We start from the raw sequence: 22791 nt of genomic DNA, 5'->3' as shown, positions 1-22791 counted from the left end.
CTCCTTGCTCGACGCCACCAGCGTGTGTGGTCGCAAACAAGCTCTGTGCGCCGCGGGCCCCTAGCCATCCCTGAGCGAAGAAAATTGAGACGAGCTGGGGGTGAGGTGGTTGGCGACGAGGTTGTGGCGTTGTGTTGTGTTGTTTTGTGTGTCGTGTTGTCCTTGTTGTCCTTGTTGTCCTTGTTGAACGCGTCGGTAGCTACGGGGGACGCGTGAGGTTAGGATGAGAAGCAGAGGGGTGACTTGCCGACATTGGAGGAGCCGCTGGAGATTCGATAGCGAGGGCGGTATTACTGAAGATGAGGCAGGCGGCTGGTGTATATCGGGCGTCTGCCAGGTCTGGGCGGGCGCATGACGGGCAATTTGCGCAAATGTCGTCGTCGTCGTTGTCGTTGTCATCGTCGGGTTGGATGCGGCATGAAACCACTTGGACTGCACTACACACTACCTATGCTACCAGGGCGACACGGTTTGTGTGTGTGTGTGGCTATCGTGAAAGGGGGTCGCCTGCGGGTTGCTGCAGTCTGACGCCCCCAAGTCACAGGTACAATCCAGCAGCCAGACCGACACCGATGGACAGAAAGAAGAGAGGAGAAGCCGGCATTTATTTATTTATTCATTCATTCATTCAGTCATTCTTAGTGGTGTGCAATTGGACTCGCCCTGCCCTGCCCTGTGCCGTGCCGTGTTGTGCTGTGTGCTGCGTGCTGTATGTATGTGTGTGGGCCGTGGTTGTGCTTTGGCGGACTGGGGGTGTTATGCCGCGCGCTCAAATGATGTGCATCTGCCCTCTCCCCTTATCCCCAAGCCACAGCCTTTGGCGAGATTACCGTCTCACGTTCGCTCAGCCGCGCCTTCTGCTCCTCTCCACTCACGTCAAGAAACCCGTCAACCACCTCTCTCCATCGCGCCCCCAAGACCAAGACGGCCCACGCTTAGACAGGCGGCCGCCCTGCCTTTTGACGACATCACCGACAATCACTGCGCCGGACAGCCTGACCCTCACCGCCTGAGGCTGCCGTTCCACTTTCGTCCACCCTCGCTGCACCACGCGTGAGTCGTCGACCGAGTGCATGTGAAGGCGCTGTCGGATCAACAAACCACCTTCACCGCCGCACACCGCAACCGCCTCGCGCACTCGAGTCTTCTCTTGCGCGCCGCCCACCATCTTGCCCCCCCCTCCCGGCCCAATTGTTCGACTCTTCTCACCGCCATCTCACTGCTGCAGTCTCCCTTTGGCCGGCGCGACTGCTTGATGCTCATCTGTTCCATTTCCCATTCGAGAGAGAGAGAGAGAGAGCTCGACGCCGCCAACCCTGATACTCGGACAAACATTGCCAACGCAATCCGGGCGCCATAGTCCACCTCACCCGCCTGCGTGAGCCAGCACCACCACACCACCGCCGCCGCCGCTGCCCTCTCCCGCCGCGACCACAGAGCATGGCCGCCGTGGCATCGCAACCGCCGCATGGTCAGCAATACTACCAGCAACAATCTCCCGTGGCAGCCTCGCCAGGCTCCGCACGCCGCCCTTCGCGACGGCCCAGTAATGGCGCGTCTCCCAACACGCCCACGACGCCTCGCGCGCAGCCGCTACCCCAGTCGACACAAACCTCCCCGGCCATGAACAACACGGCCACTTCCATGGGCAGCGGGCCTATGCCTCCGCCTAGGACATCGTCGTCTCGCGCCCCACCTCCATCCACAACAGCAGGGGGCTCGTCGCAAGCCGATAGGGTACGTGACGATACAGCGAGTGCAGCCGCCAATGCAGCCCAATCCCGACGCCGAGGGAAGGATAGCCCACATCAGCAAGGAAGCTCAAGCAGATCGCAGCCGGGACACAGCCGGTCTGCCACGGCAGTCGGCCAGCCACCTACAGGCACCCACCTCCCCCGCGAAGAGAGCACCGTCATAAACCGAATCGTAGTCGCAGACCCCCAGGAAGATATTGCCCGCGAGCAGGCGCGGCAAGCTGAAGGAATCCCCGCGTCGTCGGCCGCAGACCTTACCCCAATCACAGGGCTCGGTCTAGTGGGCAGTGAGGGCGTCGACGATGGCGGCCGAGGCGGCGGAAAGAGCAGACAGGACCACTCCAAGTCTGAAAACTCGGCCAAGCGATCCAAGTTTGGCAACTACATCCTAGGCCAGACGCTGGGCGAGGGTGAATTTGGCAAAGTCAAGATGGGCTGGAAAAGAGACAGCAGTGTCGAAGTCGCCATCAAGCTCATAAGAAGAGAAACACTGGGCGGCAACTCGAACCGGCTTCAAAAGATCTACCGCGAAATCCATATCCTGCGAGGGCTAGACCACCCCAATATTGTTCGATTACACGAGATGGTGGAGACGGAACGTCACATTGGCATTATTCTCGAGTATGCCTCGGGCGGAGAACTATTCGACTACATTCTCAACCATCGCTATCTAAAGGACGGCCCTGCACGGAAACTATTCTCTCAGCTCATTTCAGGCGTTGGCTATCTACACAGAAAAGGCATTGTGCATAGAGACTTGAAGCTTGAGAATCTGCTGCTAGACCGCAACAAGAACATCATCATTACCGACTTCGGCTTCGCCAACACCTTCGACCCACATGACGAGCTTAGCGAAGAGATTGAGTATCGACTAGGCGACAAGGACTATATAAGATCCATGGGAATGGAGGGGAGCGACGGCGCTCGTCGCGGCGATCTAATGCAAACCAGCTGTGGAAGTCCATGCTATGCTGCGCCCGAACTGGTGGTTAGTGATTCGCTGTACACGGGCCGTAAGGTGGACGTCTGGAGCTGTGGTGTCATTCTGGTAAGTCTCCGTCTACTTCTCTTGGTAAGCAATAGTACTAACGCTACTCAGTATGCCATGTTGGCAGGCTATCTCCCCTTCGACGACGACCCAGCCAATCCCGAGGGAGACAACATCAATCTACTCTACAAGTATATCGTATCGACCCCACTTACGTTCCCGGAATATGTCACACCGCACGCAAGAGACCTCCTCAAACGCATTCTCGTACCAGACCCACGTAAGCGGGCGGATCTGTTCGAGGTCGCACGCCATAGCTGGCTGGCTGACTACTCCCATGTCGTTGGCTTCATCACATCAAGCAACACCAACTCCACCGACGCTCAACAAGGATCCGTCTACTCGAGTAAGCATGCATGTCCTCATATCTGCCTGCACTCTAATTCTGACCTACCATTAGAAGACACATTCGAACAACAACCGGCTCTCGCTCGGAGCGCTTCGGTCCGTGAACCCGCAAAACCGCACGCAGCGGCTTCACCTGCACATGGCGGTCTCACTACCAAAAAGGAACAGATCAATCAGCCACCTTCAGAGAAGGCCAAGACCACTCGCGACAACAAACGTCGAACCGTTCAGGTCGAATATGTCGCGCCTCAATCGCAGACTGTGCGAGGCGAGGCTTCACCTCCTGCTACCGAAACACCGCAAGCACGTGGAAAAGAGGCGCAGGTTCCACCCACGGATGGTTATCAATCGTCCACAAGTGCCCGACCAAGCCGCTCTGCTGGTGGAACTGGTACGGCTGCTCCAGCCCGACCGGGACGAGAACCGCAACGATCAGTCTCCGACTATTCAGCTTTTGGTACCGCCCCTGTGACCACGGCGCGGCCTTCAACGGGTGGCACGCTCGGCCCAAGACTTCCTTCGCGAGGAAACTCTTACGGCATGCCCTCCGTGGCAACTGTCGCTCAGACTAATGCTGAGGGCCGCTTCTCACAACCAAAGGGCCAGCAGTACTCCATCTCGGCTCCATATGCTCAAGCAGAGTCTTCTGGTGTCGCACAGCCGAGCATTGGACAGCCGAGCACGCAACGAGGGCAGTCGATTCAGCTGGGACCGTCAGGCGCACATGCCAAGGGCCACAGGCGGTCGAATACAGTTACCGAGACTCTTGGGCGTATGACATCCATGTTCTCAGGTCGTCAACCTTCGTATACCCAAGATCCCAAAGAGTCTTTGACATCGCAAAGCTCGTACGCGAATCATCCTGAGGAGAAGAAACAAAAGAGCTACCCTCCCACCTCTATGCCAGGACCCATATCCAATGAACCTATATCAGCACACAGGCAGAGTACAGAATCCGGCCGCCGCACTTCGTTTGGCTTCTCGCGCAAGAACACCAATAACTCTGGCGAATCGAAACCATCCCGTAGATTCTCGCTCCTTCCATCCTCTCTCTCAAAGACATTTACCTCCCAACGAGACAGTATGCCCGCAACCTCTCACAGCGAACGCCGCGGCTCCAATGCCCGCCCTAGAGCTGGGTCCAAGCCTGGTGGGGCATTTGGACGCGGCGCGGAGAGCAGGTCTCCTAGTCAGAGTACCACGGGCAGCAATATCCCTGGCTTCTATGATGGTCAGCACGATAGTAGTAGCAGGATAAGGAACGCGAATACGAATGCTGCTGGACCGTCATCCGCCCCCGCAGATCGAACGCAATTTGAGGCCTACGGCAACCAGGCTCCGATTGGAGACGAGAAGTTCCCTAATCCTCGGGACCCCCATCCGAGCATGCAAAATCGGTCGTACAGACAGCACCCGAACAACTCCGAGGTCAGTGAGACCTTTGCACCTGGACCGTCGTCGCAGTCGCAGTCATTAGGGCCACAACGTAGCGCGTATCCACAGGGTATGGGCGGGGACGAGTCGCCACAGCAGCAGCAAAGAAAGGGCGTTCTCCAGAAGAGTAGGAAGTTTGCTGATGCGTACGATGAGCAGAGTGGAAACAAGGGCAGTTCAGGGAGCTCAAAGAAGGTCATGGACTTTTTCAGACGCATGGGCAGGCAGAGGACTGGGGGCCGGTAGTGCGGCTCGCCGCTAAAGCGGAAGAGGTGGGATTCTTGGATCATCGTTGGGGTCGATTTGTGAGATTCAGTGGCCATCGAGTAGAAGAGCCCCGAGTACAAAAACGTTCCAGGTTGCGCAGTTTTTGGAGCGAGCTTAGCCTTTGCTTTGAGAAGGAGCAACATTTCTGTTTTCCTTGATTGCGTTCGCTGGATACCATATCAAGCACATGCGTTGTTGTCCTTTTCTTTCTCTCCCCTCGTGTTTTTTTTTCTTTCCTCATCAGCAAGCGAGCACAGCTGAAGTAATATCTGCAATCTGCATTAGGAGGCGTTTTTTCCCCTGGGCCATCAATCATGACTGCCCTCTAATTGCTACTCTTATTACCACTTTTCTTCCTACATTTTGCTCTGGGTAGAAACAGAGAAGGGGGTGGGGGCAAAGGAATGGCTAGATTGCCTTTTAGTTGTCTAAGTTGTAACTACTGTAGGTATAATACGCTCGAGGAAGTCAAACTCCAACTCTAACGAGCTGAAGAGGCTACAAAGTTGAACGGAATGGATCGGTTTCCTGTATCTGTATATCAAGTTATACCTATCTTACTAGTGCAATGATGATGATGATGATGATGTTGTTGCGAAGGGTACATCACCAGCTTTCTCCTCCTTGAATGCCATTACCGTACCATCCTCTACGAAGGGGGCAACTCTCCGCCCTCCTGTCCATTCTCCCGTCCTCCCACCTTCTCCACCATCTTCTCCACATTGCCCTTGCCACCCCCGGAATTCAGATAACTCAAATAGCAATTCCATCCCAAACTAACCACATTAACAACAAGCACCCTCATCTCCGCCGGCACATATTTGAAGTTGGTAAACTGAATCCACGGCCACAGCATGAGGTTCTTCTGGTATCCAGGCAGGTAAGCGTCTTTGAGACGTTGGGTTGGAGACGCGCCTTCCAGGTAGGCCATACTGGAGAGGAAAAGACCCATGTTGACGGGCGCAAAGACGAATTGGTCGGCTGCGACGCGGGCGAGGATGGTGGTGTTGTGCGACTTGAGGTTGATATGGCGGACGAGGATTTCATACCATTTGGTTGCTGCGGGACCGAAGATGACTGTGTGCCGAAAAAGATTGCGTTGTTAGCATCCGCACGGTTCTTTTGATGTCCCGTTGGCTACGGGGTTGAAGAAGGAAGGGAACTGGTAGGTAGCCATGTAGCCGTATAGACGTACCTCCGCCATACGCAGCCATTCGCCCCGTGCGCTTCAAATCGTGTTTCTCCACGCCTCGCCTTTCTACGCCCTGTTGTGCCATTACATCGCCCGTTGCGAAGAGGACCTGAACACCACACCTATCAGCCAATCGTTCCTTCCAAAAGCACGTATTGCGCTCCGTCACGCTCATTCGACACGACGACGATGATGTTCCTGTATTTCCGTCGCCAGGGACATGCGCATCTCAACAAACGTTGTAGTGGTATACCCCTACGCGATTTTGGAAGGTGCGAAGTAGCATCAGAAGTACGAGTGAAAGTAGAAGTGTGTTCGTACCGCCGTGGTGATACTCTGCGTAAGCAGCGGCGCTGTCTTGAGCTTCGCTTGGTACCTTGCATAACTCTGTTAGCTTTCTGCATCTAGCTTTCCTATGTTTTTTCCAAGTCCGCCTCGTTACTTTGCTGGGACATATTCAATCGCAACCCCCACGAACCCTCACAGGTAAACGGATAAAAACTCTGAGCACTCACCAGCGAAACGCCATCGTAAGTAATGCTTGAAAAGCAGTTAGCTATGCAATGTAATGCAAAGGAACTCGCTACAGGGCGTTTGCAGGGTGGAGAGTAAAGGGGTTGTACGTGAATATGTGAAGAGGAATGGAAAGCTCCTTAGCTTTTCCAAAGCTTGCAGCAGCCGAGCCGATGATGTAGGTGCATGTGGACCCTGGCGCATGGCTTGGGCGCACGCGTGCCGATCGCGTATCGTTTCGATCACCATCAACATGTGTGTGCGGCCCCCTGACCTAACCTAATAATGGAAGGGGGGAAAGCTATGGTCTTGCAGGTGGGTATAGTCGAGGATTTGTCTGAGCTTGACGCAAGAGCTTGATTTTATACGGTGTACAATAAGCTTGCGATAGCATGTATTGCATTGTCTAGGAGTCATGGCACATTACATTGGGATTGCAGGAACGACATGTAATAATAGTAGGGTTTCCATAGCCCAGATCAATTCTGCGCTGGCCTGTCATGATGGGGGGGTATAGTATGAGCAGACCACTTAAATACAAAAAGAAACCAAGGACCAACCGTTTTGTTGTACAGTGTGGCCGTTAGATGGAGGATACAAAAGAAAAGAGTGCGTTGTGATATAGTTTCGCCATCAAAGGGAAGGTCAGCTCAGCTTCCAATGGTTTTCCTGTGCCGGTCCAGTCACTCCTTCCAGATTTCCCTCTCCAAAAAAGCCCCAAAATGGATATCTCGCAGATATCAGAACGCCAGATGTGTCGGTCCGGTCCGACTGATCGGAGCGATGCTCGCATAACGCAGGTATCCAAAGCAAGTCATGTCGTAAATTTGGAAGAAATAACAGCTAAGATGGCATACTAATCAATCTCCATCCGCTGTGAAGGTTGAGGTCCACTTAATGACGGCATCTCTGTGTTGTACTGCTTGTCTGTCTGTACCAGACTGTCGTTTACGTGTGGCTTGAGGCCCTTGTTGAAGTTGTGTGTGCAAAGGCATGCGACGACAATCGTGCATAGAAGCAACATGATGGTAAGAACAGCAAAAGCGGTCAATGACTTGCGTGCGGGCTTGTAGTCTTCTTGGCGAGCGAGGTCGGCCACATACATCCGGATGAGCTTGAACAGGAAGTAGGCGAGCGCGACGAAGTAGACGAAAATGATGACGATCATGCCTACAATGGACTCGCGGCGCACCCACCAGGCAGCAAGGAAGAGGAGGAAGAAGGTGATGACGAGTGCGGTAGCGGTGAGGGCGAGTTCGACGGTCTTGGTGTTCTCGACAACGACAAGGAACTGGACGGTGAAGGCGAGGAAGAAGAAGAAGTCGAACTTTAGGAGTGCAATGTAAATCTAGGCCACGGTTAGTGACTTATAGCTAGAAGCCAATGTAGCGTTCCGTACCTGATATGTCAGATATCTCCGCTTCAAGCGCGTGTCAGCACTGATACGCTTGTAGATGGTCCAGGCAAATTCATCGTACAGCTTCCACGCCTCAAAGGCGAAGATGACCGTAGCAACAGCCATCAGAATGGGCAGGGCGATCAGCATGGGCTTGACGTTAACCCAGAAGTCTTTGGGGATAAAGTGAGCCGCATTCAAGGCGTCGGCCGCGTCCTTGATCTGGTCAAACTGAATAGCGGCATAGACGAGAATGCCGACATTGTACATGACGAGTCCAATGACTTGAATCGTGTTCTTCAGCCGCAGCGCATCCCACACGAGGAACAGCTGGTAGATGTAGCCGAACATGAAGACGGCGAGGTAGGTGGGGATAGTGCGGGCCTCGTTTTTGACACCATCGGCGGCGAAGTGCAGTTCGCTACGGAACTTGCCAAAAACAAATCTACGCAGTCGTTAGCCCCAGTGCATAGTCGTGTGTGTGCACCCATCGACGTACGATTCCAATGCGAGCGCAATGACGATCTGCCCAATGGCCGTCAACATGAAGGCCCATGTCCACTTGGTGTTGGGAATATACATCCTGGGCGGGCGTGGAACGGGCGGCGGGAGGGTTGTGGGGAAGCCTTCGCGGTGGTGGTATCCCCCAGGCTGGGTGTCGACGCGCGGTTGCTGGAAGGTTGGCTGGTAGTTGGTATAGGGCGTGTAGTTTCGGTCGAGCGGTTGACCTCCCAGAAGGGATGCCCGTGCCTCGTGGTGAGAAATTTTGGCAGAAGTATCAGCCGCGAGAGGCGGCTGAAGCAGGTGGATATAGAGGGGTTCGGTGGTGGTTGGTTGCGATGGGGGCGCAGACGGCGGGCGACCTGTGGGCGACGTGTCGTGCGGGCGATTGGCAGGACAGGGCAGGACAGGGCTGGAGGCACAGCTGAGACGGGTGTGAAGCAGCGAGACAGCTGGGGGGGACGATGCGCAAGTGGTCGCGCGATGCTGAAACTAGAAGCGCCTTGGCCTGTGGGAGACGACGACGGAGCGAAACAGGTGGGCGATTGTTAGGCGGTAAAGAGTGTTGACGTGAGCGAGCGGCAGAAGGAAGTAGTGGCGGGAGGGGAACAAGAGGACAGGAGAATAATGGAGACAAAGACGTAGATGGAGATGGACAGGCTGCGCTGCGCTGCGTTGCTGAGGGCAAGTAGCGCTGTTAGCCCCCCGGGAGCTGTGTGGAGACGACAGAATGGGAATGGGAAGGGTCTTGTTGGTGGTCTGGTTTGGTGCAGGTGGACCCCACGGCTCGCGGCTGTTTACGACAGAGACAGAGACAGAGACAGAGACAGCTTCAGTCTCGCTCGAGTCGAGAAAAAGGATCGAGTCGAGAGCAAAAGGAGCCAAACTGCGGCCGACTGCTTTTCAGCTCCAAACGGGAACATCCATCGAAGCCCTTCAGACGCGCATCGTCTTGGCGCCTGCTCCTTCCTTTTCCTTCTCAAGCGCCTGCCCGCTGAGCCCCAGCCCCAGCCCCAGCCCCAGCCGCTCCCACTGAGCTGCGCAGTGGCGCCATCCACCCCGTGCCATTGGTCAGCCTCGTGTAAATATATCTTTGCAGGCCGGCTAGCTCCGTCGCTGTGGCGCAGTCGCAAGCTCGCGTTTGCTCCACTCTCCTACCTTCTCACCCATCGCGAGCCCCGGTGTTACTACACGCGGGCAGGCATGACGTCTATACCAGGTATGCCTCCGTAACCCTGCCTCAAGAAGCGTCGTCCATGCTAACAACTGTCTCCAGCACAGGTCCTCCAGAAGGCCGCCGACGACGGATCCTTGGACTCGTGGGTGCCCCTCTACACGTTACCCCCCTCAGCTGCGACAGCTTCTAATGCGCGCCAATACAGAGCTGAATGGCCCAAGACACTGGACTTTATTCTGCATCGCCTGGATGAGGTAATGCGCCCGTCCGTCTCAATCACTCATCCACAACAACTAAACGTTGTGTAGATTGTCAGCGACTTCCCAACTCCGCCCGCAGACGCTGCTCCACCAGCCCACTCTGAGCTACCTTCGCGGCCCCAGACGTCCAATGCCATATCAAGTCAAGAGTCGCATACCACTGACAAGGAGAATGCACCGCCTGCGACCCCGCCACGACCGCCCGTCCCCGCCTTCTCCACGCCCTCCGAGTCGCACACCGTCCCCCAAGACATCACCACCTTCTACGCTTCCATTCGAAATACTCTTTCCAAAAACTTTGCGAAACATCCACCGCATACCATTCAACGGCTAGCTGAGCTAGTACTAGAGCCAAAGAAGAGGTATAGCTATCTGCCGCCATACCTCCGCGCTCTCGATCGCGTCGTCTCCGTGTCCTCACCACTCACAATATTTCCCATTCCCCAAGCCGTACTACCCACTGCTGGCGGTCTACTCAATGGCACAACATCTACCAGTGCACCTCAGACGACAGCACTTGGCTCTGATGAATCGCTCGGCGGCGCATTACTCACCCCGATACCATGGCTCCAGAACCGCGGCCAGAATGAGTTGATATCCGAGAGTACAGAAATGGTCGATGGGCCCAATGGCGCTGGCCGAATTGAAACTGTAACCGTGGGTATGCTGGCCGGAACCTCGCGACCAGAGTCGGCCCAAATCGCCTCGTCACATCCAGATGGCGAGACGCTGCCTTCTACGGGCCCAGTCACACAAGGCGAGCTTCTGCGCCAGGAACAAGAGGCCGGTATCGTACTCAACAATCCGCATTCCCTAAATACGAGCCCCACGCGGACCACGTTTGGCGAATTGGAGGGCGGAGGTACCATTATTGAAACAGTCGAAGGACAGGAGGAAGTACCGCATGCAAGAGGTCCTGAGATAATTGGCCTGGAAGATACTGGGCTACAGAAACAGGGTGGCGGTCTCGACATCGAGGGTGCGATTGGCAGACCGAGTGTAGTACAAGCCTGCAAAAGTCCTGGACCAGCGGCGCCTGTGAAAGGAGACGCACAGGGCGAGAACGTGCCGGATAGCGGCGAGAAGAGCGAGGCGGCGTCCACTGAAAAAGCCGTCACGAGAGGAGACACAGCAGCGAAAGAAGAAGCAAAGAAGGGCCAAGATGTGGAAATGTCGTCCGACGACTAGATATTCCTCGCCATCAAACCACTCTCTCAGGAAGATGTGGAAACAATTGCCGATTAGGCCCGAATGCTCTTTGCTAAATGTGCCTAATTCATCGTGTTGGCGGCGTCAAAACGCCACCCTCAGATAGAGACCTCGGACTGGGAAAACGGTTGATGAATCCAATATCAACCTGGGCTAATCCGACGTAGTAGATTGGGACCTATATATCTTCACTAAGTCTAGGTCTCTATACACAAGCTCCACCCTCCCACAAACGTTTTCATCCTTTGTACTCGCTATGATACCTACACGCCGACAATCTGCAGCTGCAGGTACGCACGATATTCGCGAGTCGAGTGGTGAGCCTCCGATGAGAAAACGTGAAGCTCGGATGGCTTGCAATTCGTGCCGTACGAGGCGAGTTGGCGTAAGTACCTATGGCGTAGCAACTTCACCGCATCCGGACCCATTGTCTTACTACTTGATCGAAAGTTACCTATGAAGAGGGGCTATCAAGACAAGCTTTGTGCTATTGTGGAGACTTTATTTCCCGACACAAAGCGCTGAATTCAGAAACAAAAAGTCTTTCCCTAGAGAGCTGTAATTATATTGCACTTGTATAATAATAGCACGCGACAAGTTAATTAATATGTTCAAGAACCAAATTCTGTAATCCTAGCATCTTCAGCACTAAAATCCTAAAATATTAATTCTTATCCCTAGCTTGCTTTTGCGAAAAGCTATAGTATCCATAGAAGCGTATTAAACTCAGTATTGGCTGTCGTGGAACATTACAGTAATCCATACCGGTTTTTAACCAGGTCTGCAGCCTATTAACCATAGTCAGCATTCAGTAGTAGACTCACTCACTTAGTTTCATACGCGCAGAGCGATAACAGAAAAAGAAAAGACACACCTTCTCAGCCCCAGCATAAACGCTGGCCTGCGGTCCTCCACTCACAATAAGCGGCCACACACTGGCATCCACAACACTTAGCCGGTCTGTCCCATACACCCTGTTTTGGGCGTCAACTACACCGCCGTCTTCTTGCGCCATCATCGCAGCTGTGCAGCACTGGTGTGCATTACTTGGCGCCAGCGCTCTTATGAGCTCCTCCTTGATCGCCACTTCATCTTCGAGGCCTGGCGCGGGAGTAACTTCAATGGGTCCGAGGACAGCTATGTCAGGCGTCGACATGATATCGCGATTCTTCATGTAGATAGCGTATAGGATGTCTAAATCCGTGGCATCTGTTAGAGCGCCGAAGTCAATCAGTGGTGCGTCAAAGATACTAGTCGAGTTTATTTTGACAGACCCGCGACTGAACGGGCGTGTCATATAAATACTGGTCTCCGGTCCCGTGTTCCAGGATAACCCGCCAACGGCTTCGCGGTTTATGTCGCGGATCATGATGGAGCGTTGCTTTTCCAGGCCGCGGAGTACGCTTTCCGGGGAACTGGCGCCGAGGAGTGCGGCGGGATCGAAACGTCTAGCGAGTGTGGCGATGGAGGTGGAACGAGTTGTCCAATTTGAGAGGGGGAGCTGGACGATCAGGTTCCCTGTTGTGCCGGTGAGGTCGTAAGCGCTGGGGTTGCCGCCGTCGTATAGTTTGCGCTGTTCGTTGGCGTAGGTAGTGTTTGACTGGAGAGAGCCGCCATTAGGGAAGTGGTTTGACGTATCTATGATCCTGGTTAGCATGTACCTATAGTGTTGCTTTCAGAAGATCAGATCCATACAATTATAGTTCACTTTCAGCACGAGATGGTCTTGCAGGTTCTGGCCTACGCCTTGCAGGTCCGAGACGGTCTTTATGTCGAGAGTTTTGAGCTGTGCCGCGTCGCCTAAGCCAGACAACTGTAGGATCTGAGGTGTGTGGACACTTCCTGCAGCTACTATAACCTCCTTACTGGCTTGAACGGTGCTCTTACTTCCATTTGAGGTGGCCACGTATTCGACACCGGTCGCAGTAGTACCTTCGAAAAGAACGCGTGACACAGCTGTACTAGGAAGGATGTGGTAATTAGGCCTTGACGCATCTCGGTCGTAACGAACGCGGGCTGATGAGCGTGTTTGCGTTTTTGGGTTGACAGAACGTAGAAGACGGAAAATGCCCTGAGCATGACCGTTGTTGGGGTCCTTCGCTGGTTGAATACCGAGACTAACGACACCGTTGTAGAAATTTTCTGTGTGTTATAAGAATTGGCGCTACCACACAATTAAAGGAGAGAACTCACCGCTTCCAGCGTAGTCATATGGCGCATAGCTCGCCTGTACAGGTCCATCAAAACCATGCAACGACTCGTCCCACGTAATGTTGTGCTGGGCTGCATACTCCGCATTTGGTGGGTTAAAAGTCTCGCTCTAAACCTTGTTAGTCATGAACATGTCTTCGCCATGCCCTAAGCCGTTCTATACCTTCTTGAAGTATGGGAGTAGATCCGTCCAAGACCATCCTGTCGCACCGAGCTCCTCCCAAGCATCATACAACTTCGCGTCCGATCTGTGGAAGAACATGGCATTAACAACAGAACCTCCACCAACTACCCTTCCACACGGTACGCCATATGATGTGCCTCCAAGCGCTAGTTGAGGGGTAGTCATTAACGGTAGCCAGAGATAAGGTACGGGGAAATAAGCGCCTGGAACCATGACAGCGTCTTCTCTTTTATCGAAAGGTCCATATTCGATGACAAGAACCGTCACTCATTTCTGGGTTAGCTGTTGCATGTTTGAAGGTAGCAGTCGCATACCATTGGGATTCTCAGTCAATCGATCGGCGACTGTCAGCCCTGCGATTCCACCACCCGCAACAATGAAATCGTACACTGTTCCGTTACTTAACTGGCTAACTTCAATTACATTTGCGGTGCGTCCTAGATGTAAGTGGCCTTTTGCGCCAATAGCGAAGCATAGGTTGAGAGCAAGTCGTAGCAACATTCTTGCGTTTAGAAATCAAATGACAGAGACAGCAAAGGAAAACCAAGAGTTTGAAAATGGGCATGCAGAGCTCCGTGATTTTCTAAGCGACATGCAGGCCACCATGTGAATGACATGCTCAGGATAGCAGGATAATATGGAGGTTATCATTTATTGGCTGGTGTGACGGTCCCTGGCATGCTTGCATGGCCGTGCATTTGGGGGCGGCAGAAAAGTCATTTCAGTGATATTTCTCCAAATCTTTGGATCCATTATTGAAGCGCTGCTGGAGGACGCGATGAGGACGAGGGAGGGTGATTTCGGGTACCTAGAGGTGCGAACAGTGGTGTTCTCTCTTGCTCTACCTTTCCCCGTTCAGCTTTAGTAACCTTGATTGAGCCTTCTCAAGGATTATCTTGTCCGCATTGGCCGCGGAGCACATACTTCTTAAGGATTGTTCGTTCGAAGGAGCCAGTACGAAACACCTGACTCAAGGAACGAAACTCTAGCTAGAACCGTCTTTTGTGGAGAAATGACAGCCATACGGAGCCTCACAGACTGAACTCCAGCTCAGGCCGGCTTCTGTCTCCAGCGTCTTGGTAATTCATAAAGAGCCATGAAAGCTAACACGTTCCCGCAAAGTCCGCCGTGCCTAAAAGAAGAATTACACTGCCCTCTACTACTCCACTATAGCTGAAGCTGCGGAGAACGAATCCATCCAGATCGTAACATACATTGGTCGCACGTACGACTTGACGCCAGAAGTATCAAGAAGGATTTGCTCTCTTTTCGCTCTGGCAAGTTCCAAGCACTGCTAAGGGGGTTGTCGTCGGCGGGAAGGGCTGAAGGTAGCTCTTTCAAGTACGGCTAAACTTCAAGCATGGGTGCCAACGATCCGATGCATGACGCAACAGACCCTCAACACCGATTGGCAGCCTCACGATCGATACCCGCCAACCCATATTGAAAATAGGTGAAGAGGGGGATAAACTAAACAGTCTTCATTCTTCTTCCGGCCCCGCGTAGGGTCGCTGCCGGCAGAGCCTTCGGTAGCCCGGGCCTGGATTAGTGTCCGACTACGGTAAAGATTCCGCGTCGCCGCTACTTCCAGGCACCGGCAATTGTGTGAGACTCAATAGCGTGGTTGGACAACGTCTAAACGCGCGTTTTATAGCTTACGTATGTTTGTATGTATGCATCGGCGAGGCTTCCTAGCCTTGTCGTTGGTGTGTTTTTGTGGAGATGTTTGGTCTGTTGTAAGGAAAACGGGAACCTCGACGGCACGCCCCGGGCCCCATCATCTATTTGCCCCGAAGTGGAGTAAACGCTAAAATTACGTAGGACTGCTAGCTCATCTTCCACTAAGTTAAAGAGATGGGGAAGCCCAAGATCTCAGAACCATACTACATATCCACGATCCTGTTGGGAAAAGATCAAGATGAGGTTCAAACAACCACTGTGGACTGCGGTTTTGAGCGCATCTTTCGTTCTCGCAAATTCTTCACCCACAAGCTGTGGAGAGAATAACACCACGCCAGATAATGGTCACGGCAACAGCACAAATCGAGATCGCTTTAGCTCGAAATGCGCCGCTGTCGCATCTAAGCTCGCCGTCGAAAGCAGCGTTGTCCATTTTTCAGAGTTCGTTGCCGCCGGCACAAATCTCAGTCTCGCTGAGAACGACCCGTCCTGTACCCAAACATTCATAGCAGTCACAGCTGACATATGTCGTATCGCACTCTCAGTATCAACATCGAACCGCTCGGGCTTTAATATGGAAGCATGGCTACCATCGAACTGGACGGGACGGTTCTTGTCCGTAGGGAACGGTGGACTGAATGGTTGTATCAAGTATGCGGACTTGGCATATACATCTGCCCTGGGCTTCTCGACTGTTGGTACCAACAATGGTCATAACGGCACGAGTGGCAAGCCGTTCTACAACAATTCAGACGTTGTACAGGATTTTGCTTACAGGGCGTAAGTATTGCAATCGTCATGTATAGAGCTAAGCTTGAGCTGATGAATTCAGCCTCCATACTGGCGTTGTCGTGGGCAAGCAGATATCCCAGAACTTCTATAACAAACCACACGACAAGTCGTACTATCTTGGATGCTCGACTGGAGGACGCCAGGGCTTTAAATCGGCACAAGACTTCCCTAACGACTTTGATGGCATTGTTGCTGGCGCGCCAGCTTTTGCATTTAATAATTTGACATCCTGGAGCGGGAACTTTTATCGTCTCACTGGTCCGCCTGGTTCTCCAACTTTTGTTAGCCCACCTCTTTGGGCCCGGGTTCACGTTGACGTTTTAAAACAATGCGACGCACTAGATGGCCTCACAGACGGTGTCATTGAGTACACTCTGAAGTGCAACTATGATCCATCTGGCCTGGTTTGTGAAGGTAGCAACTCAACTAATTGTCTCACCCCACTCCAAGCCGAGACGGTCAAAGCTGTCTACCAACCGCTTTTCGACGATAACGGGGATCTTGTGTATCCACGCTTACAACCCGGCGCCGAGATCACCGCTACCAGCACCTTCTTTAACGGGGTTCCCTTCGTCTACACAGCGGACTGGTTCCGCTACGCCATCTACAACGACCCAACCTGGGACCCAAAAGCGATAGGTTCGACCGACTTTGAAAACGCTGAACGCATAAATCCGTTCAATATCCAGACTTGGAAGGGCGACCTAAGCGGTGTGAGGAACCGTGGAACTAAAATTATCCATTGGCACGGAGGCGCCGATTATCTCATTTCGTCGGAGAATTCTCCCAGATACTATGAGCATGTTAGTTCTACTATGGGCCTTTCGTCGGCAGAGCTCGATTCTTTTTACCGTTACTTTACAGTCAGCGGCACCGGGCATTGCAGTGGAGGAGACGGAGCGCATGCTATTGGTCAGAGTTCTGCAGAGAGCAATAGCTACAAGCCCAGTGAGAACATCCTCATGGCCATGGTCGATTGGGTAGAGAATGGTAATGCGCCTGAGACGCTCATTGGCACGAAATGGGTCAACAACACTCGGACACTTGGCATTGCTTTCCAGCGCGCCCACTGCAAGTACCCGAAGCGTAATCAGTACAAGGGTCAGGGTAATCCAGATGTTGTTGGGAGTTGGGAATGTATAGATCCGTAGGATTAGGCGGACGCAATAAGCTTAATAGTAACAAGAGGCAAAGGTTAATTTAAAGGCTTCTTGCCTATTATATAGTTCTAATAAGAGGACTTTAAAGCGCCTACGCCCTAGTTAAGCTACTACTAATTTTATTTCTATAAATAAAAGTAAAGTTAACGCTAGAGCAGATTATATAATATAGTAATATATTATACAAGCAAGCTACGTGCTTAGGCAAGCTGTGTACTTTACCAAAATTTTACTAAAATTTAACAATGTACTACAAAGTTAAGCTAGTTGCCTAGTTAAATTAGTTATAATATATTATACAGGCAAGCTGCGTGCCTAAGCAAGCTGCGCACTTTGCTAAAATTTTATTAAAATTTAAATTATATTTATAATTTTTTTTATAGAGTTTTATATAGACAATAAAATAGAGTATTATAAAATAGACACAAATAGTACAAACTAGTAAATCCCTTCTACTAGTAAAGAAAAATATACAAAAAGCGTAATAAAATATAAATATACATAGAAATACTAGTTTTATTTATTATAAATAGTTAATACTTAAGCTTAATAAGTATAATAGCCTAGCTAAAAGCTTAGTATGCTAACGCTATTTTAAGAACTAGCTTTTATTCTTTAATAGTCTAGCTTTATTAAAAGTACTACTATTAACTCTGCCTTAAGCTAAGCTTAGTAAAAATACAACTATAAGTTATTATTATTATTATTATTATTATTATTATTAAGCTTTTTAAAAAGTATTTTAAAAGGCTACAACTCTTTAGGCAAGCAGCTACTTTATTTAAAAAATATTGTTTATATTTTTTATTTACTACTATTATTACTATTTATTGTTTATTGTTGACCGCAAAACTATAATATTTATTTTTAATAACTGCTATATTCTTGTTTTAAACAAGCTGTTCTGTTGCCTACACCTTGCAATTTTCTAAACTACTACTAATACTAGCACTAGTACTATTAAATCTATTGCTTTATAAACTGCTAAATTATAACTTGCTTTTAATAACTAGCTTTACTAATTACTACTATAGTTTAAAAAGCTCTATATTTTTAAATAGAGGCTTGAGCTGCTGTTGCAGCTATACAATTGTAGTTAAATTCAAATATTGTAGCCTATTAAGGAAAAACTTCTACAGCTCTAAAAACCTTAATAATTCAGTTAATTATATAGCTAAGTTTAATTATATAGTTTTAATATATTACAAATAGGTATTATATAGAAAGTAAGCTACTTAAAAGCTAGTAAACTTTTCTACTAATAATTATATAAAAAAGTGTAATAAAAGTTTGCACAAAAATACTAGTTTTTATTAATTATTAGTAAGTTAATATAAAAGCTTTAATTTAATTAAAGCTTAGCAGACTAGCACTAAGCTTCTAAAGCTAGCTTATTTTTAAAAAAATTTACTTATTAAAAGTACTACTAAAATTTTACCTTAAACTAAGCTTAGTAAGGTAATTTATAATATAATAATTATAATTATTGTTAACGCCGTTATTGCTAGTACTATTGCTATTATTATTAAATTTTTTAAAAAATATTTTAAAAAGCTATAAATCTTCAGCTAAGCAGCTACTTTATTTAAAAAATATTATTTATTTATATTTTTACTAACTATCTATTACTATTGTCTATTACTATTATTTATTACTATTGTTTATTACTATTGTCTATCGCAACAATATATCTACTTTTAATAATTATTATATTATTATTTTAAATAAATTATTATAGTAGTAGCTATTGTTTTTAAGCCTTTGCTCTGCAATTTTCTATACTAGCAGCAATTTAATTATTATTGCTATTACTGCTACTAAAATCTGCTAGTATATATCTAGACTACGCATTAATAACTTAAAGCTAAAAGAGTTATTTAAATTAATATATACAACTAGTATTGCTAATATTAAAATTAAGTAGTATAATGCTACTAGCAAGCTTAAAGCCTACGTTAATAGTAAAAAAATTATAAAAATTTATTAATTTAAATACAAAATATTAATTTTTATACTTAAATAAAAGTACTAAAATATAATTTAAAAGCAGTAAAACACTATTATAAAGCTTGCTAATAAAAAAAATAAAAAAAATAAAAAAAAAACTAAGTTTAAAACTTGCTTTTAAGGGGGTAAGAGTTAAGTATAAATAGTAATGTTCCTAGCGTTCATTTACAAAGTGTAAAAAAATAGCAAAAAAACTATAATATTATTATAATTATAGTTATATTATATTAGTGCTTATTATTAACTTTATTGCGTTAGTAGTTAGGTGGTCTAGTACTTTATCTATTACCTAATTAGTAGTAATATAATAACTTATTTTGTTGTTTTCTAGATAGGGACCTTATTAAACTATTACGCATTAATTTTATTATTAATAACTAGCCAAGCTTTAGCAGCTTTTTGGCTGCCTTAAGCTATTGCAGAAAATATACAGACTACTGCAATTATAAATATTATAAATATTATAATACTATAATACTATAATTACTGCAATTACTATAATTTTATAGGTTAAAATACTAATACTTAAGCTAATGCAGGAACAAATTATATTTAGCAGCGCTAAACTTTTTTACTGCACTGCTAAATTCTGCAATATTAAATACTTTATACTCTAAATTCCCTGCAATAAACTTTGCGATTTACTGCTATTATTTTTATAATTATTTTATAATAAGCTTAGCTACTTATATAAAAATAATTACTAATATACTGCGCAATACTAGGCCTATAGCACTAAGTGCTACTTAATTTTTTTATACTACTATACTGCTGTACTACTGCATTGCGTATTATAACAACTATTTATTTACTAATATGCAAGTATTTTTCTAACTTTTTCTACTACTAGAAACTAATAACAAATTTTTTTTTAGTATTTATTGCCTGCTTTTTAGCTAGCTTTTTAGCTAGCTTTTCTAGCATTTACTGCTAATTAACAAAAAAAAACTTATTTAGTAATTTTAACTGCTCTGTAATAATTTAGCAGTTTAAATATATTATTATATAGCTGCAATAACTACGTACTTTAAATATATAAGTTTTTAATATAAGATTAAAAGAGCTTTAGCGCTTTTAGCAAATTTAGCTTTTGCTAGCTATTATTAATACTAATTTTTCTCCTGCGCTCTATAGTCGCAGTATTTAAGTAGTTAAAGTCTATTTTATTAATAATTAAAAGCAAATATACAGCATTTATACAATAGTTAGCAATATACAGTTAATAAGTATATAATAAGCTAACTTTTAGTAAGCTATAGTATAAAAATAAGCTTTATTCTTAATTACTTTTGCGTTAAATACCGTTAATTATTGCATTAAATAACTATTATTATTAAAAAAGTATTGCAAGATTTTATTAGAAACTAGCACTTTAAAACTGCAATATTTTATATACTATATGCTAAAAAATTGCTACTACTAAATTGCTACTATAAAACTTTTATAAAACTTTTACAATTTTTTGCTTTTGCACTTTATATTTTGCTTTTTTTTCTTACTTTCTGCCTTTTTGCTTTCTGCCTTCTTGCTTTCTGCTTTTTATAGCGTTAGAAATCTTCGTCTTTAGAAGCTATTAGATATACTATATAATACTATCCCTGCTTGCGGTATTTTTTTCCTTACTAAAAAAAAATATTTTTTTAAAAATTTTATATAAATAATAATATTTTTCTATAAACTAAGTATATCGCGTACTTTTTATTAAATTAACTACTTTTTGCAAGCTGCAAATAAACAGCTTGTAATACACTACAATATATCTTTTTTAAAATATAGCTTAATATAGTAAACTAGCATAAACACATAGATTTTATTGTATATAGTACTATTGTCTTATTATTAAATAGCTGCCTGAGCGGTTTTAGTCTTCCTTCAACTTATTTTATTAAATAAAAAATATAAAAAAAACAAAGGGGGGGTATTACAAAATAAAAAGCTAAAGCCGATATATAGCTAAGTTTAATAATTGTCTAATTAAATCCAAATTACTATGTTTAAACCTAAGTTAAACCTAAGTTATAACCTAGTTTTTATTTAAATTATTTCTGTAGAACTGAGGTTAAATCCTGCAGTTTCTAACAATAAAAGCTGTATTTTTGCCAAATTTAGTTACCTACCTAGGTAAAAATCTAAATTTTTGCAGCTTAATTTTTTGTAACTAACTTTAGAGAGCTTTTTTGCCCTTGCTGTAGCTGTCGATAAGCTCTATATTAAAAACTTTAATATTGCTAATATCTAAATTGTTGCTGCTTCTAGTAGTAAGTATAAAGCCTATATAAATAATATAAAAATTATTAAAATTTACTAATTTACTTACTTAGTGCTGCTTAGGCATGCTAATTTAAGCAACGCTATAGTAGTAGCTATAATTAATTTTTTTTTATAAATAAGTGCGCTTGCTAAGCTAGCAAAAAAAAAAAAAAAATTAATAAAAAAAAAGCAGAATTTAAAGCTTGCTTTTAGGGGGAAGCAAGCATAGCTTAAATAGTAATAATATTAAAATTAACTATATTAATAATATAGAAAGAGTAAAAATAGTGCTGCATATGCTATTATTATTAGAAGAATGCTGCTAAAAAAACTATTATATTGCATTATAGCTGCTATTGTTGTTATTATTATTATTATTATTATAGTTAGTTAGTTAGTGCCTGTTATTGTCAATTTACTTAGTTAGTAATAATTAATAAAGTTTCCTGTAGGGAAAATATAAATAATTAATACAAAATTTAGTTTACACGAGCAGCTCGGGCCGGACTTATATTTATAATATAATGCAATGTTTTAATATAATAATATATAATTTTTTCTAAAAAAATTAAATATAGTTTATAATTTTAGCTTTAAAATAAAATATAATTTTTTTTAATAAGCTACTACGCGAATACTTAGTAATTAATTTAAAAAAATACTTTTACAATATAGTACTAAGCCTAATAGTATAAAACTTTTTTTAATAAAAAAAAAGTAATTACTTAGTATATATTTTACTTTAAAAACTAAAGATTTCTATTTTAACTAGCTACTATAAATAATATAGCTAATATTTTACTAGCTAAATATAAGCAACTACTTATTAATAAAAACTGGGCTAGTATATTTATTAAATAATATTTATAGCTTAATACTAGGATTTTTTAAAGGTATAACTATTAAAAAGCTTTATATAAAGATTTTAAACTTATATAAAGCTAGTTCTAATTTATAAAAAATATAAAAGCTAATTATAATATTTATAATAAAAATATTTATAATTTTGATAAAATAAGCTTTATAATAATATCGACAGCTACAGCAAGGGCAAAGAGGCCCTCTAAAGTTAGTTACAAAAAATTAAGCTGCAAAAATTTGGATTTTTACCTAGGTGGGTAACTAAATATGGCAAAAAAGAAGGAAAATACAGCTTTTATTGTTGGAAACTGCAGGATTTAAACTTAGTTTACTGCATATAATTCGGATATAATTAGGATATAACTCGGGTATAACTCGGGTTTATTCTAATATAATTCGGATTTAATTGGACAATTATTAAACTTGGCTATATAGTTAACTAAATTATTAAGGTTTTTAGAGCCGTAGAAGCTTTTCCTTAATAGGCTACAATATTCGAATTTAACTACAATTGTATAGCTGCAACAGCAGCTCAGGCCTCTATTTT

General features: G+C 45.8%; 6 protein-coding genes across 6 annotated transcripts; 3 read left to right on the top strand and 3 right to left on the bottom strand.

Annotated features, from left to right (window-relative positions):
* Positions 1-1440: 1440 nt before the first annotated feature.
* On the top strand, positions 1441-4830 carry K460DRAFT_401345 (Pkinase-domain-containing protein; the record flags this gene model as incomplete). Its single annotated transcript, XM_040936410.1, has 3 exons — positions 1441-2802; positions 2854-3148; positions 3203-4830. 3 exons carry the CDS (start codon positions 1441-1443, stop codon positions 4828-4830), a joined length of 3285 nt encoding a protein of 1094 aa, XP_040793880.1.
* Positions 4831-5500: 670 nt separating this feature from the next.
* K460DRAFT_373350 (uncharacterized protein) lies at positions 5501-6572 on the bottom strand (the record flags this gene model as incomplete). The annotated part of the gene is made up of 4 exons (XM_040934575.1): positions 5501-5928; positions 6047-6152; positions 6365-6419; positions 6559-6572. The coding sequence occupies 4 exons, from the start codon at positions 6570-6572 to the stop codon at positions 5501-5503; spliced, it is 603 nt and encodes a 200-aa protein (XP_040793879.1).
* A 620-nt stretch (positions 6573-7192) lies between these two features.
* On the bottom strand, positions 7193-8739 carry K460DRAFT_31462 (uncharacterized protein). The gene is made up of 3 exons (XM_040930286.1): positions 8452-8739; positions 7956-8397; positions 7193-7904 (listed from the first exon to the last, which is right to left on the bottom strand). The coding sequence occupies exons 1-3, from the start codon at positions 8532-8534 to the stop codon at positions 7413-7415; spliced, it is 1017 nt and encodes a 338-aa protein (XP_040793878.1). The 5' UTR covers positions 8535-8739; the 3' UTR covers positions 7193-7412.
* A 917-nt stretch (positions 8740-9656) lies between these two features.
* K460DRAFT_373348 (uncharacterized protein) lies at positions 9657-11078 on the top strand (the record flags this gene model as incomplete). The annotated part of the gene is made up of 3 exons (XM_040934574.1): positions 9657-9672; positions 9838-9884; positions 9939-11078. The coding sequence occupies 3 exons, from the start codon at positions 9657-9659 to the stop codon at positions 11076-11078; spliced, it is 1203 nt and encodes a 400-aa protein (XP_040793877.1).
* A 770-nt stretch (positions 11079-11848) lies between these two features.
* On the bottom strand, positions 11849-13995 carry K460DRAFT_412892 (GMC oxidoreductase; the record flags this gene model as incomplete). Its single annotated transcript, XM_040937567.1, has 6 exons — positions 11849-11887; positions 11974-12737; positions 12795-13241; positions 13293-13419; positions 13474-13760; positions 13809-13995. The coding sequence occupies 6 exons, from the start codon at positions 13993-13995 to the stop codon at positions 11849-11851; spliced, it is 1851 nt and encodes a 616-aa protein (XP_040793876.1).
* A 1358-nt stretch (positions 13996-15353) lies between these two features.
* K460DRAFT_303387 (feruloyl esteras-like protein B) lies at positions 15354-17219 on the top strand. Its single transcript, XM_040929941.1, has 2 exons — positions 15354-15954; positions 16007-17219. The coding sequence occupies exons 1-2, from the start codon at positions 15413-15415 to the stop codon at positions 17115-17117; spliced, it is 1653 nt and encodes a 550-aa protein (XP_040793875.1). The 5' UTR covers positions 15354-15412; the 3' UTR covers positions 17118-17219.
* The last annotated feature ends 5572 nt before the right edge of the window (positions 17220-22791 follow it).

Source organism: Cucurbitaria berberidis, assembly GCF_010015615.1.
Source record: "Cucurbitaria berberidis CBS 394.84 unplaced genomic scaffold K460scaffold_1, whole genome shotgun sequence".
Lineage (NCBI taxonomy): Eukaryota > Fungi > Ascomycota > Dothideomycetes > Pleosporales > Cucurbitariaceae > Cucurbitaria > Cucurbitaria berberidis.
The sequence above is the reverse complement of the archived record's forward strand: the minus strand, read 5'-3'. Positions and strand labels throughout refer to the sequence as shown.